This window comes from Charadrius vociferus, unplaced genomic scaffold (assembly GCF_000708025.1).
Source record: "Charadrius vociferus isolate BGI_N301 unplaced genomic scaffold, ASM70802v2 scaffold43, whole genome shotgun sequence".
Lineage (NCBI taxonomy): Eukaryota > Metazoa > Chordata > Aves > Charadriiformes > Charadriidae > Charadrius > Charadrius vociferus.
In genome coordinates, this window is record NW_009648043.1 from 5,102,105 (window position 1) to 5,117,308 (window position 15,204).

Here is a 15,204-nt window from a genome sequence, read left to right on the forward strand (position 1 = left end):
TGAAATAAGCATATATTGGGCAGCAAACAGCTGGGAACTTGATTCACTCCCTCAACAGAACGTGAACTGTAGAACCAGTACCTGACTGATGAGTGCATTCTAACATCAGTGGAGTCTTTCCATCGATTTTACTATTAAATTGAGATTCTAGATTTTAGTTTAGTACTGAATTAATGGTAGAATTGCAGCACCTGAGCATTCCATTTGACTTATGTGCTTTCCAGGATCTGAGCCTTAAAATAGCAATGGCTGCTAAGACTGAGCTTCTTCCAGATTGATAAAAAATAATGGGTTGAATGGCAAGAGGGAAAACATGAATCATATAGATAGTAATCTACCTCTTTATAAATTTTTCACTTATCTTTTTAAACTGCTTTTAAAAAATGTGCTTTACAACCCCAGGAGGATGATTTAAATAAACAGTAAGGAAATAATTCAAGCAAATGTGAAAAACCACTAGTCCATTGATTTCAATGCCATGTGGTGTTGAAGATTTTTGGAATCATAGAATAATTTAGGTTGGAAAAGGCCCTTAAGATCATCAAGTGCAACTGTTAACCGAAGGCTACCAAGCCCACCACTAAACCATGTCCCTAAGCGGCACATCTATGTGTCTTTTAAATATCGCCAGGGATGGTGACTCAACCACTTCCCTGAGCAGCCTGTTCCAATGCTTGACAACCCTTTTGGTGAAGAAATACTTCCTAAGATGCAATCTAAACCTCCCTTTGTGCAACTTCAAGCCATTTTCTCTTGTCCTATTGCTTACTACTTGGGAGAAGAAACTGACCCCACCTCACTACAGCCGCCTTTGAGGTAGTTGTAGAGAGCGATAAGGTCTCCCCTCAGCCCCCTTTTCTCCAGGCTAAACAACCCCAATTCCCTCAGCTGGTCCTCATGAGACTTGTGCTCGAGACCGTTCACCAGCTTCATTGCCCTTCTCTGGACATGGTCCAGCACCTCAGTGTCTTTCTTGTAGTGAAGAGCCCAACACCGAACGCAATACTTGAGGTGCAGCTTCACTAGGGCCGAGTACAGGGTGACAATCACTTCCCTAGTCCTGCTGGCCACACCATTTCTAATTAAAGCCAGGATGCTATTGGCCTTCTTGGTTACCTGGGCACACTGCTGGCTCATATTCAGCTGCCTGTTGACCAGCACTCCCAGGTCCTTTTCCTCCAGGCATCTTTCCAGCCACTCTTCCCCAAGCCTGTAGCATTGCATGGGGTGGTTGTGACCCAGGTGCAGGACTCGACACTTGGCCTTGTTGAACCTCAGCCCATTGATCCAGCCTGACCAGATCCCTCTTCCTATCTTGCTTCTCCCTCCGTTCCTACCCTCAAGCAGATCAATATTCCTGCCTAACTTGGTGTCATCTGCAAATTTACTGAGGGTGCACTCGATCCCCTCATCCAGATCATTGATAAAGATATTAAACAGACCCAGCCTCAATGCTGAGCCCGGGGAGACACCACTTGTGACTGGCTGCCAGCTGGATTTAACTCCATTCACCACCACTCTTTGGGCCCGGCCATCCATCCAGTTTTTTACTGAGCGAAGCATAAACCCATCCAAGCCATGAGCAACCATTTTGTCCAGGAGAATGCTGTGGGAAATGGTGTCAAAGACTTTACTAAAGTCTAGGTAGACAACATCCACAGCGTTTCCCTCATCCACTAAGCGTGTCACCTTGTCATAGAAGGACTGTACAGAATTGTAGAATAATTCAGGTTTGGAGGGATCACAGAAGTCCATCTCCTACTCAAAGCACAGTCAGCTATAAGGTCAGACTGAATTGCTCAAGGCTTTATCCATTCAGGTCCTGAAAACCTTCAAGGATGCAAAATGGATAACCTCTCGTGGCAACAAGTTCTTGTGCTTGGCTGTCCTCATCTTAAAAAATGTTCTTCATTTCAATAGAGTATGCTGTCTCTCATCTTCTACCATGCACACCCTTAAAGAGCCTGGCTTCGTCTTCTTGATAATGTCTTTCAAAGTTTTGGAAAGCTGCTATCAGGTTTTCCTCAAGCCACCTTTTCTCCAGGCTGCACAAGCCCAGTTCCCTCAGCCTCTCCTTACACGTCAAGTGCTTCTGCCCCTTGAGCTTCTTGGTGGACCTCTATTGAACTCGATCCAGTTTATCAAAGTCTTTCTTGATTTGAGGGGCCCAAAACTGACACAATATTACAGATTTATGCTTGAAGAGTTCCATTCTATATTCACTTGAGTATTCTCAAGAAAACTGGTGTTTTGGCCTGCTAGGGAATTGCTCACACACACAAATTTTTGGGTTTATGCAGAAGTCCAGAAGGTAGTCCCTGATAATGGCAGTGCCATTTAATTGCACTGTAGAAGTGCTTATGTAAATAGTTAAAAATTTGTGTTGAAATTATAGTGAATTGGATACTTAACTAATATTTGTGATATGGCTGTCCACAAAACAAGTGACTACCTGTATAAAGTGAAAACTAATGTCTTCTTTCAAGTCAGTGTCCAAAAATGGCTTTTGCAAGCACAGAAGTTGAATGTTTTGGAGGACATGACATACTGTGAGAGAGTTGTTGAAAAATGGGAAAAGTATTTGCAATATTTTGGATAGCTAATTGAATCCTTTTGTTAGGGCAAAGCTAAGTAAAGCCAACATAAATCAGAAATAGGATAACGTTTTTTTTTAAAATCTAGCATAATTGAAATTAGTATAAAATTCTTCATGTTAGTTTTCTTTAATTGCTACTTTGATCATCATAAATGTTTTGTTGATACCGTTATTGAATTTAGAAACAAAGTTTTTTTTACCCCTTTTTGTGCATAGCATTTATAATTGTATTTTCTTTGGAAAAAGAATTAATTTAAAACTTTTCTCTAATAGTTACTGTGTTGCTTCACCTGTTTATGTAGCTTACAAGTGATATTAAAAAAGATACTGGACAAGTATGAAGAATGAAAGCATTCTCCGTATCAGGCAGTGGCAAATACTGGAAAAGCTGACTGAAAAGATGTCGGATTAAAAACATTATGTTTCTCGGAGAAATCATTGCATTTTATCAGAAAAAGAAAGCTGTTCAGATAAAGGGTCAGATCTGCCACTTTCTATTAGAACTGAGTAAATTCTTTAAAAGCACAGCTGATCATCTTTGAATTTCAGAGAATACTCACAAGATGATTTTGGAATCTGTTGGTAAAAAGGCCTCTGCTTTGGAGTGTAGATCTTTCCAGGATAATGAGAACAAATGATTGCAAAGTTTCAGTGCCTCTTCAAAGGAGAACAGACTGTAAGATGAAATTTTAACCTTCTTTCTTCACTTCTGAGACATGGCTAAATGATAGGCTTATAAAGTCTCTTAAATCGTAGCTTGGAGGTTGAGACCATGAGGAGTCCGCATTCCTGAAACACTAATGAGAAATGCTGGGTTTGCCTCAGCTCTTTCCCAGATGTAGATACTCACTGCCAGGAAAAGGGGACCCATCCATATGGCTTGTGTTCCTCCTTCTGCACTAGCAGAGACGTGGCCAATTAACACCTGCAGCCTACCTCACAGGACTCTTATGTGAGGAGGACTCTTCAAGCACGAAAAAAAATTTGCCTTCTACCCACCTCCAACACCACTGGTAATCCATTTGCAGAGGGAGAAGTTCCAGCTTTTTTCCCACATGCACAAGTGGGTAATATGTTAATTCAGCAAAGCAGAACGTGCATCTTGCCTCCCTGCTCCTAAGACAAAAGTCCATGTTTTTTCCAGGATCTACATTTCCCTATATATGTCTCAAAGGAAGAACTCCCTTCCCCTCCATGCCTCAAAAAGATGTCCCAATGAACAAAGCATTAATTCCCTTCTTAGACAATAAAATGATTGCAAAATATGATAAAACAGGATTAGAAATTAAATATGTGGGGGTAGCAAAGTAGTTGCTGACCAGTATATGGTATGTGGAAAATACTTTTTCAATAGATAATGATAATGATAGTAACAGATTAAAAAAAAACCAAAATAATCCAAATCTTGGATTCTTTTAATTATCACTATTTTTTTTAAGAGCCTAAATTTGAATATGTCTATTATCTGAGCTGGGGGAAGAGGTTCTTTAATATGCTGCTGTAGTACCATGTTAGATCCCAAACCTACTGCTCAAGGATCAAATTTGCATGCAAAATGCATGGCACTTATTTTTGTCACCTATCTATAGATAGTTCTTCTGGCTTATCTTTTACTGTAAATTGTCCTTGTTACAACAGTTATCCCTTTTAGCCTGACTTACAGTCCTAAATTTAACTTCATCCCACACAAATCTGGCATTCACACTGCTTTTTATTCAAAATTTTTTACATCAGGAATGTAGAATTCTGAAGGTGAGAGGATTTTTTTTTTTTTAAAGAAAAGGATTCATAAGCAAAATAAATTAAGTCTCCATCATCTTAGTCTTTATTTTTTTTTTATATTTTCCTATATTTCAACTTTAACAGGATAAGAAATGTGTAGGATCTGTGATAGGCATAAAATTGTAAAAGAAAGCATGTATAAATCCAGAGAAATAAGTAGGAGTAGAATGCAAATACACAGTATGTCAATATTACGGCTTCTCTTAAAACAATTATTTTAGTTAAGTGGAAATACATGGTCATGGAGGTATTTTTTTCTTCGTTGCAATTTCATTATGATTTCACAGGAGTCTCAGTTTCAGTGTTTTGAATTTGTGTTGGATTTAAAAAAATCGTCATGTGCAAGCAGTGCTAAACCTGGGCTCAAGATCACCTGTGGGTTTTCAAGGAAAAAGCCCTATGGAAAATGCAACAGTAAACTCTGTGTGTGTGTGATTTTGTGTATGCTGACAGACATCAATCAAAAGTGTTTTTAGGTTAAAAATCCACTGTGATGTCATCTCATTTTAATTAAATGAAAGAAACGAATCTTTTTGAAAAATCTCTTTGCAATAGGTATATTTTTTCCTTATCGTTTGGCAAAAAATCTTTATTTTTAGGGGTGAAAAAGAAAAGAAAAATGAGAAAATATATGCAGATGCATTTGTGAGCCAAATTTACTGAGGGAGGCAAATTAAAATCCCACTCAATAGGTTCTTCTCATTCCTTTTTTTCAAAGCTTTCTTCACTTCAGTTGTTCCCAAACTGTGGTTTGTGGAGAAGTATTAAAAAGGCAAATTCAGTTTATTTTCAGTTAAAAGTTTGTTCATAAGTAATATGGTAACCTGAGAGAAAACAATCTGGTTTTGTTTCAAAAAAGTTTTAAGGCTGTTTCTATAAGGCAGAATACAGAGAGTATAACCACCAGCTGTGCTCCATCTCACTTGTGTGCGATCGGGTTACCATGACCAAATACCCTCCAGAAGATCCAGCTCAAACCAAGGGATAATCTAGTTTTTGAGATATTACCAGCTGGAAAGAGACAGGGACAATATACCTTTCTCTTTTGTCTCGTTAACCTACTTTAAGTCAGTCATTTTGGGTGCAAGAAGCCCGGAATCTCTTACATGACTTAGGCTTTTTGTTGGAGGTGTCAACATTTGAGTATGAACGTGTAAAAGAAGTTGCACATGCCAGCAGTGGAATTTTTGAAATGTGTAAATGCTTTAGCCCTATGAAAACGCTCTGTAATAACAGAGCTGAGCACTAGTCACCCATTTAAAAAGTACAAAATTGCCAAATATTTAGTAATGAATCATTTGCTCTTGTGGTGAGGTTCCTGTCAGGTTGCAACACATATTTGTACAGCACTATATATTTGTTGGTCTCGATTTCCATACATTCAGATCAGACTGTTGAGGGCTTATTCTGATGTGGAAGTCCTGGCAGTGTTGGTCGTAATTGTCAACTGTCTTAGTAATGGAGGAGACCCACTAGGACCTGCTCTTCGTTGGCTCATGTTAGAAGAGCAGTTAAGATCCGCTACTTTCTTGCTCTGTTTTGCAAAGCAAGGATCTCTGCGGTGTGCAAGCTAAAGAGTGAAAGGAATCACAATCTGAGAAGGCACAGGCTAAGTGGAATTAAAGCGTGGTAGTCATGCGCTGTTTCTCCAGACTGCCAACTGCAATGCGAGCCTAGCAGGTTCTGCAAAATTGAAAGTTTTGCTGGAAATTGTGTGATTCCTTTAGTATTCTGTGGCAACCACATTGTGCATTCTTCATTTGCATAATGCTGACCTTCAGGTTGTCTTTGTTTCTTATATGAAGGTTAATTGTAAGCATACAGGAAGACTTACGGTCGATTTGCTTTGTGGGTAGGAGGTGCACACAAAAAGAATATTCTGGCAAGAGTATTCTGGACAGTTATGTGAGAAACCAGATCTCTCATGTTCTGGAAGATACGATGGAAAAGTCAACCATTTTGAGAATTACAAGGTATTTTGCTCGCATTGACCAAGCTATTCCAACTCATACTAAAATCTCCCTAGGGCATCCCAGTTCCACCCTTGTCTTTGAGCTCTGGATTGCTGTCTTACCTGTACACTCCCTTAAACAGACAGACAAACAGTGTCTGGTGAAAAGGGAGACAAACGATTTCTAATATATCTCTGAGGAGAAGAGGAAAAAGAGCAATTAAAGGGTTAACTTCAGTGCTGCGTAAAGGCAACATGGAGAAGAAAAGGAACATGTAGATGACTGGTTTTATTACTTCCCTCGAAACTATTATTTTTGTCTCAGAAATCTCATTTCAGATTGAAGTGAGGAACAAATTGCCTTATATTAGACAACAGCACTGTAACAGTATGCTGTGAGTTAAGGCAAATGGATTTAATTAATCAAGCTACGTGTGCTCAGATTCAGAAGCGCATGTCTTCTGACATCTGTTTATATCTTCTCTTACAATTGTCATTGTGCTTCCTTATTTTTTTGCCATATCACAACTTCTTTTAACATAGCTAACTTTTTTTTTTTTTTCCCTGTATTATCCTTAACATGTGATTATGAAGAAGCATCTGTGCCCTGTGACGACCACGTGCCGAGTGACTGCTGCTGCCTAATGTAGTCACAAGGTGTAGAAACAGCTCAGTGCTTGGCAGGAACAAAAAAGTGTGCTGGAGGAATTTGCTTCCCAGCACGATGAAATTCTCTATGACTATTTTGATCCCGCATGAGACTTGTGAAATACTGAAGTCCTGAAGTGATTATAATTTGCTCCTGACTTTCGGTATTTTTGATTTTTGGGACAGCATCGCTCCATGCAAAAGACATCTGAACAATTCTGTGTTTCAGTGGATACACTCCAAACGTACCATTTTCTCACTCTCTTCCTTCTTGCTGGAATCTGCAATAGATAGATTTACTGCAGATTTCAAACCTGTCAACACCCGAATGTGTGACACCAGCTCTCGATACATGTGAAAGAGCTAAGCTGAGGGACATGATAATATGTAGCAGGGGAAGAAGATAGAAGTTCTACAGAATACATTTTGCTCAGTACAGAAAACTTTTCTATGAACTCCATTTTGAAATTGAGCAACTCTGATATCAGCCTGCAGTTATCAGGGAGTCAGAAAACAGTAGGACAGGAGTTTGGACTTCATGACTCTCCCTTGTACTAGAATGTTAGAGGAATCTGTTTGTGCTTATACTGCGGAGAGTTTTATGAGCTGCTCAAATCACAAAACTGAAAGTTATTAAGAATACATACAACTTCCAACCTCAAGCTAAGGAAGTCCGTGTTTTGAAAATTCCCACTGTCGTTACAGAGCAACCTCACCCAGCAGCCTGGCTGAATCCGGAGAGCTGCAACTGAACCGGAAAGTGCAGCTGTGGGTAGGCTCAGACTTCCCTTTGCAGCTGCCCAGTTCCCTACGAACTTGCCTGGAGTCATGAGGCAGCTCCGCTCCGCTGCTCCAGCCCCGCTGCTCTGCACCCTCGCCGTGCTCTTCAGAACGTCTCTGTCAGTGGACCACGTACCCATGCTGCTTTGGTCAACTCAGAGGTAAGAAATCTAACAAGAGGGTATCTCTACTTACTCTATTGCGCTCTGTGTGTGTGTGTGTGCAGAATATGTTATATATCATCAGCTGTGGTAAAGAACCTCTGGGCAATAAAATTACTCAATAAATAAAATTGCCTCTTGGCAATCGAACAACCTAACAGATGAATTTACCCATTTTTATTTATAATTTTAATGTTCTAAGGTGGGCAGGAAGAAGTAAATAAAACCCCTGTTCTTCAAATCTGAAGTAGATATGCTCTATTCACCCTAAGGCAACCTTGAACTCCACTGTTGTCGTGACTCAAAGGCACAACATAAGGCGGTCTCACGAAAAGGACCTGACCGAAAACTGCGTGAACAACCTTAATCCTTGCATTTCCTAGCTCTTGAACCTGATTTTTCACTTTAGTGTTCTTTTTAATGCAGTTTGGTTTTTTTTTTTTAATAGAATACACTGCTGTATGTATAGATATCAGTTGTTAGAAATAACTGCAGAGTCTTGACAGAACCAGACATGTGAAATTCAGGGGTTTGCATATACTTCTGAAATAAGACTTTGAACCTGTCTTGAAAGAGCCAGATACAGACCTCCTTTTTTCCAACCAGGAATTTTACTCATACAGACTTTAAGGATTTTACGTAATTACTTAGGATTTTCAGAAATATGGCAGCTTGGGCAGCGCAGTAGCTTCAGGTGGGGGTACTGGATATGCAAAGTTGTCAGAGGACTATGTGCCACTTACACAGCTGTCTCTGCAGGGCATGCACATTGGTGGCATCTAGGAAGTACTGCCCCAAGATACAGTAAGAGATTTGTATGAAAAGGCTCCTGAGGGGTTTATGGGATCACAGGACTGATTGGAAGGGGTAAGGGCAAAGTCCTGTTCTGGGTGGGAAGGTGACAACAAATCTTCTGTACTCTTTGTTTGCCTAAGGTGTGCTTTGGCCTGAGTAAATCACTTGACTTTCTCCTCCTAATTCCTAGATGCTCCACATTCTTAACCTGGTTTATCTAAATTGTAACTCGTGGAGAGTTCATCTCATACCCTCAGCAAACACATATGTGTTATACCTAGGTCCACAGGCCTGATCTCAGCTGGGTATTTATTCATTTCACTCATACAAATAATCCGTAACACCAGCAGTATTTGGAATTTGTCACAATCCAGCTGAGTGACTTCATCAGCATAAAATGCTTTCCTGTACCGCCATGTTGTTGGGGCACAAGTCAACCCTCACTTTTGCTGTAAGATTGGACAGAAGGGGCTACAGTGATGGGGACTCCTGTTTGGTCCCTGTGCTGGCATGACCAAGCTGTGTGTGCCGGGCCAGCGGGAGTTTTGCTTCTAACTCCTTTGGTCATCGACTCTTGTCAGGTCTGAATTCATGGGATTTGATTCTTTTCTATCTTTATTGCTTTGTTAATTCCCAGAGTATGACTTGTGATTTACTCTTCTGTAAACTGGGAAAGGAATGAAACCAATGGCTTCTTGGGAGGTAATTATCCTTTCAGCTATTTGTGCTGGATTGACTCTACCTTTCATGAGTCTTTGAGCCGTTCTTCAACATATGTGAGACACTGTGAATTATCTTGCTAGGAGGAGAATGAGACTAAATTCTGCTACCATTTATCCTAGTGTAAATCTTTTTTCTTTAGGCAAGTTTATTAAAATTTGAATTTGAGAGCTAAATCTTGTTAATACTTTTTTCTTTTCTTTTCTTTTCTTTTCTTTTCTTTTCTTTTCTTTTCTTTTCTTTTCTTTTCTTTTCTTTTCTTTTCTTTTCTTTTCTTTTCTTTTCTGTTTTCTTTTCTCATCTCGTCTCATCTCTTGTCTCGTCTCTTTTCTGTTGCTTCTTAATGTGGTAATTTTAAGACAGCAATTGGAGGATTCAGAATTTTTATTAACATCAAGAATTAGATTGATTCAGTTGTTCAGGAGATCTTTCTCCATGTATAGAAGCATGCTGCCTTTCTGGTTTTTTTTGTATGTGATGCTCTAACATTGAGAGCCACAGAAAACAGATGTGTAGGAGGTGTTTCTTTCATAAGTATCCTGGACATTGCATCCTTTTCCCAGCAGTAATTAATACCAGGTTTGACATATGTCTACCAATCTCTTAAGCATTTCCAGAAATGGAACCTCTGGTCTCTGCTGGGGAGCCACAATGTATATATAAAGTTTGATTAGGTAATTTTGACTTCTTTTTTTTTTTTTTTTTTTACCTGAAAGAAATAAATGGATGTCTCAACGCCAAAGTTTTTTTATATTCAGAATACTTAATCTGTTCACCTTTATACAACACAGGCATATGTAAGAGTAGTAAACCTCTGTATTTAAAAGCAAAGTAAATGTTGGAAAGAGGTTTTTCTTAGGATAAAAGTGATCCAGAGTCTAAGCAAAGATCAGTGCTTCCTTTGTCCTACTTCCTAGTTTATATAAACAACAGACCTGTTGTCAATATAAGCAAAATCTTATCACTTACTCCAGTTTGATCATAACAGCAAACTTTCCGCCAAGATGTAATTAGCAACTTGCTCTGCTGCAGATTGTTCAGGTTTATACAAATCTAGAACAAGAAAAATCAGGATAGCGGACTGATTAAACCAGTTTCATGTTTCCAGAAATAGAGCATTTGCTGGAAGAAAAGTTCCTCCTACCATGACCTTTGCATTTTTGAAAGATGAAGTTCTTGTGGGGCAGAAATTAGTTCTAGTGAAACTCAGTGGAACAATGGGAAAGGAGACTTATGTTATTTTATAAAATAAAGAAACAGTAACGGTAACTTTTTTTCGCCAACCCTTTACTCCATGCGTTATATCTTGGTACTTTGCAGTGGTACACGGTTTGCAGTGTGTGATCTACAGGCTTACGAAATCTGGAAACTACTGTTAAGAGTTTTAGGAAGGGTAACTAAAGAAGTGCAGCAATTATCAACGGATTGCTATTCACTTTGCAGAAACACGTCCTGCCAGTTTAAAACTTCAGTGATTCATTGACCAACAGAAGCTAAGATTCACTGATCTATCACCCTCTCCCAGCTTATCTGTTAGGATATGATATTGAATAATTGAAGGATAATACATTTTGCTCTTTAGAACTAGCCAGTGTTCATAAACCCAAATGTCAGAACAGCTATATTAGAAAAATGTAACACTTTTAAGTCTCTCTTTTATGCATTATTATTGTACTGTAATCATGCTATTAAAGATAATGTTAGATGTCAGATACAGATGAAACCTGCAGCTGACAAACACATGCAGTGTGCAAAACATACATAAAGGAAGTGTGACATAAATCCTTACAGAGACATTAGTAAATCAATTACCACTTTCCTCTAGAAAGAAAAATGCAGATCTTTACTTTGAGAAAAATAAGTATTTTCTACCAAACAACAGTATTTCTCCATTGAACTCTGGAAAAAGATGAAGTGGGAATAACTCAGTAGGTCACAGTGTCCTGCTTTTCACAAACTAATACTAATACATCATAATATTCTCCAAATAACTTTGGCATGGATAAATTAACCTTTATCTTAAATTACCCTTTAAACTTACATCTCCTGGTTGCTTTTCAAAGCAGTAGAGATGCAGAGGTTTCTCTTGCACGATTCACAGAAGAAACTTGATTTAGCAGTTTTGAACCATTATTCAAACGAATTTAATTCCCTCCATAGATTAGAGAGGGAGTCTGAGGAAATAAGTTCATTAAAATCAGCTTTTGTGATTGCCCCCTCATGTGTTTGTTTTAGGAATTATTTTTGCCTACAGTCATTGAAAATATGTTACTACCTTAATTTATGCTATGCTTATATTGAAAAATGAATCCTGTTCTGACAAATCTCTTCACGGCCAGGCTGGATGGGGCTTACAGCAACCTGGTCTAGTGGGAGGTGTCCCTGCCCATGGCAGGGGGGGTGGAATTATCTTTAAGGTGCCTTCCGACTCTAACCATTCTATGATTCTGTGATTCTAAATCCAGATTATAAGTGACTTTGAGAAGGCATTAATGCCAAATAGTCCATTTGCAGTATTTCTTAAAACTGCAAGGAATTTGCTGAAAAACCTGCTGAAAGAAGGTGGAACATAAAAAGGATACCGTGGAAACAGAAAATTGTTTTAGCTGCAACTTTATTGGACTTCTATATGGAGATACTGTGTGCTAGCATGCTTGAGTAGCTTTTTGAATTTTTTTCCTATGGTCATGAGTTTTCATTCTACTGCCACTAGTAATAATGGTGACACGTGACCTTTGTGTGTAAAAGTGGTATTTGAAGGCAATTTCCAAATTTTTTTATCAGCTTGTTTGCTTCTGCTGTGCAGGAGAAAATATTATTTCTTATATGGTAATTATAAGGTGACTGAAAGAGAAAACTGACAAGAATAACTTGTAGGACAGAGTTCAGAAGCCAGCTACAAAGCAAGAATGTAAACTCACAAGTCAGAGTGATAGGAGTCCTGTTATCTTACCACTGCCCTTCTGGGAGGCCCAGATACAAGAAATCTTGAAATCTTTGCTTCCATCAAAAATAAGTAAGTGCTCAAATCCCAGTTCTACCTAGGAAGAGCTCTGGTCAGAGAAAAATCTGTATGCTTAAACTTGTTGTCATGCCAGAGCAGTTAGGGACAAGAAAGAGGCAGAATACCAAGCTAAGCTTTCTTTCTTGTTTCTTTAGTGCATTTTCTGGCTATCGGAGGAAAGAGAGAGCAGTTGAGTTTTACATTTCCTCCTTTTCAGACAGTGGGAAAGTACATACATTTTCAGAGATGCTCGTCACTATGAGGCCCCACAACTGAGGACCCCAGGATGGTTCTGCGTTGGGGAGGTCAAGTCTGTCTTGCTTGGTGTGCAGATGACTGCACGAGGCTGTGTATCTTTGGACATAAAATTTTGTGTGAGCAATCAATAGCAGCAATCGATATGTGTGTCGGCCTACTGCCTGTCTCATCCTACGCCATCCCTTACCGATCCCTTGCTGCCTGCTTGAGGTGAAGAGTTCAAAGGGACGGACCAGTTCATTGCATTCAGGAAAACATACTTTCAGCTTATGCATGGTGCATTATCTGTGGCAGTCACGTATCTCCATTTCACTCTGCAGTTCCAGTAAACCAACCAGTAAACCATACTGACATTTCCTGCCCGAACCATGGTGAGAATATTGTCGCACCCAGCTGACAGTAGCAGCCCATTCATTGAAGGATGTAGCTTTGCCTACTGCAAACTATTTAAAAGAAGCAAAATAAATGTGTGTATAATATGGTGAGTATAAGTATCAGGCAAATGCTGCATTATAATAGAATTCTTAACGAACTGATGTAGATTTATTTCTCTAAAGATGATGCTGGAGTTACTAAAGTTGACTGCTAGGAAGTTAAAAAGTCTCAGAAAAGGTGCTTGCCAAGGTTAAATAGCTAACAAAAGCAGCTTGAAGGAGCAGGGAATACCTTAGAAGCAAGTATGCTTTAAAACAGGATCATTAAATTTCTGAGGTTTTGAGGTCATGACAAAAGCCTTTGCCATTGTGCTGCTGCAAATGACTTAGTTTTGTTTCATGTGCTTTCTGTTACTTTTTATTCTTAATTGCAAGTCTTAAAAGCTGTCAAAATATTCATTTTTTCCCTAATATTTGGCATGAAATAGATTTCTTTAGTTAGTTTTTTTAAATAAATATACCAAGAAATATGCACTATCATTTTCTTTTACACAAGCCATTTTTTAACATCTTTTAATCTAATCTGTCTCCTTTTCCTTTAATACCACTAGTGTTTTGCTGTGGCCATCCAATGCATGTAGTCAATATGAAACTCAGTTCCTGAATAGTAATTCAGAATCTTCGGGAGTTTTTCTGTTTTCAAATACCTTATTTTTAAAGATTATACTGAAATATTTGAGATCGTGAGGTTTGACTTTTCTGAAAAGTTGAGGCATGTCTATTACAATTTCTAAGTTCTTGGCTCCATAAACATAAATTAATATGGATTTCCAAACACAAATTAACAAAGAAATGAAGATGCTGAGCAAAACTAAGAAAATAGCAAATGATAATTTCTACCAAACAGAAAAAAAATCTTTCCTGCACAGCAGGGTTTACTTCTAAAGCTTGCAAAGCGACAGACAGAAGATCTACTAGAATTTAATTTTCACATTTGCAGCACATTGTCCTGAAAGAGTCTTCCCCATGTACTGTTTGCTCTAACCCCCTCCCAAACCCCAGTCTGGGAGGGGAGGTAGGTATCTAGGTCTGCAGACTGCACTGTTTCTGTCTCTGCTGTGGGTGCAGTTAGACGCTTTCAATCCACTCTCAGCAATCTTCATTGGGATTACTGGGAAGTCTTGAAGTGAAATACAGATTTTCCTTATCACAGAAACAACACTGAACCCCCCCTGTGTGTTCACTACCCCTCTTCTGCCTCCATCTTCAGAGACCACAAAGATTGTTTTCATTCATAAAAGCTTGCTGTGCAAGGGTCATTTTCAAATTGCTTTTGGGTTAGAAAATTTAATAAACCTCTCAACTTCACCAGATTGCAATCATATAATAGCTGATGCTGCAGCACACAGCAATTCTCTTTATTCTATTCTTTGTAATTAGAACCATTTAGAGGGTCTGGAATACCTGATTTCTCAGGCCTAAGCAACTGATGCGTGTTTGGGGAAGATGGGAGATTAAGCTTTAAGCTCTGGGTTTTCTGCAGAATGATACTATTACCTTAGTCAAGACACCTAGGTCCAAAATTTTCATAATAAATTTCATCCCTATAGACACATCGTGCACTGTTAAAATCCCAATCAGGTGTTGAAAGAATAATGCCACCTCTTGTTTTGCCCGTAACTGTTTTTGGTAGTAGTAAAACCAAATAGATGAGTTATTTCGCTGTCCAATCCTCACAGCGACAGGCTGGCAAAAGCGTTGTCAGCTTTCCTTGGTGTCTTGAGCTGTTCTGTTCAGAAGAGCTCCTACTTCTGGAAAGGTGGCTTTTCTGAGCTGCTTCTGCAGAGAGATTCCTTCATCACGAAAACTTTAGGAGAGAACATACTATTTACAGTAGCACTGAAAAGCCTCTTTTATTAAACAAAAGGTTTATGAAAAAATACTTGTTTATGACAACTTGTGGTCTAGCCTGAGTTCTCCTCTCTGGCCACCGAGATGTCTGGCAGGATTCCCTTTGGGAATTCTTTCTGAGGATTTTCACCATATTCTTCTTCTTTCCCCTTAGTAGCTAATTTTTTGAAAGATGCACTTGTGCTATTGTACACAAACAAGAGAGTAGAAAGAGGCAGTTATTT

At 38.9% G+C, this 15,204-nt stretch overlaps 1 protein-coding gene across 1 annotated transcript in view; it reads left to right on the top strand.

Moving 5' to 3' along the window:
- Window positions 1-7,805: 7,805 nt before the first annotated feature.
- The window catches only part of ATP6AP1 (ATPase, H+ transporting, lysosomal accessory protein 1), a 55,516-nt gene continuing 48,117 nt past the window's right edge, over window positions 7,806-15,204 (top strand). Inside the window, exon 1 of the mRNA XM_009883667.1 lies at window positions 7,806-7,918. Coding sequence (XP_009881969.1) covers window positions 7,806-7,918 — 113 coding nt within the window. The remainder of the gene's footprint in view (window positions 7,919-15,204) is intronic.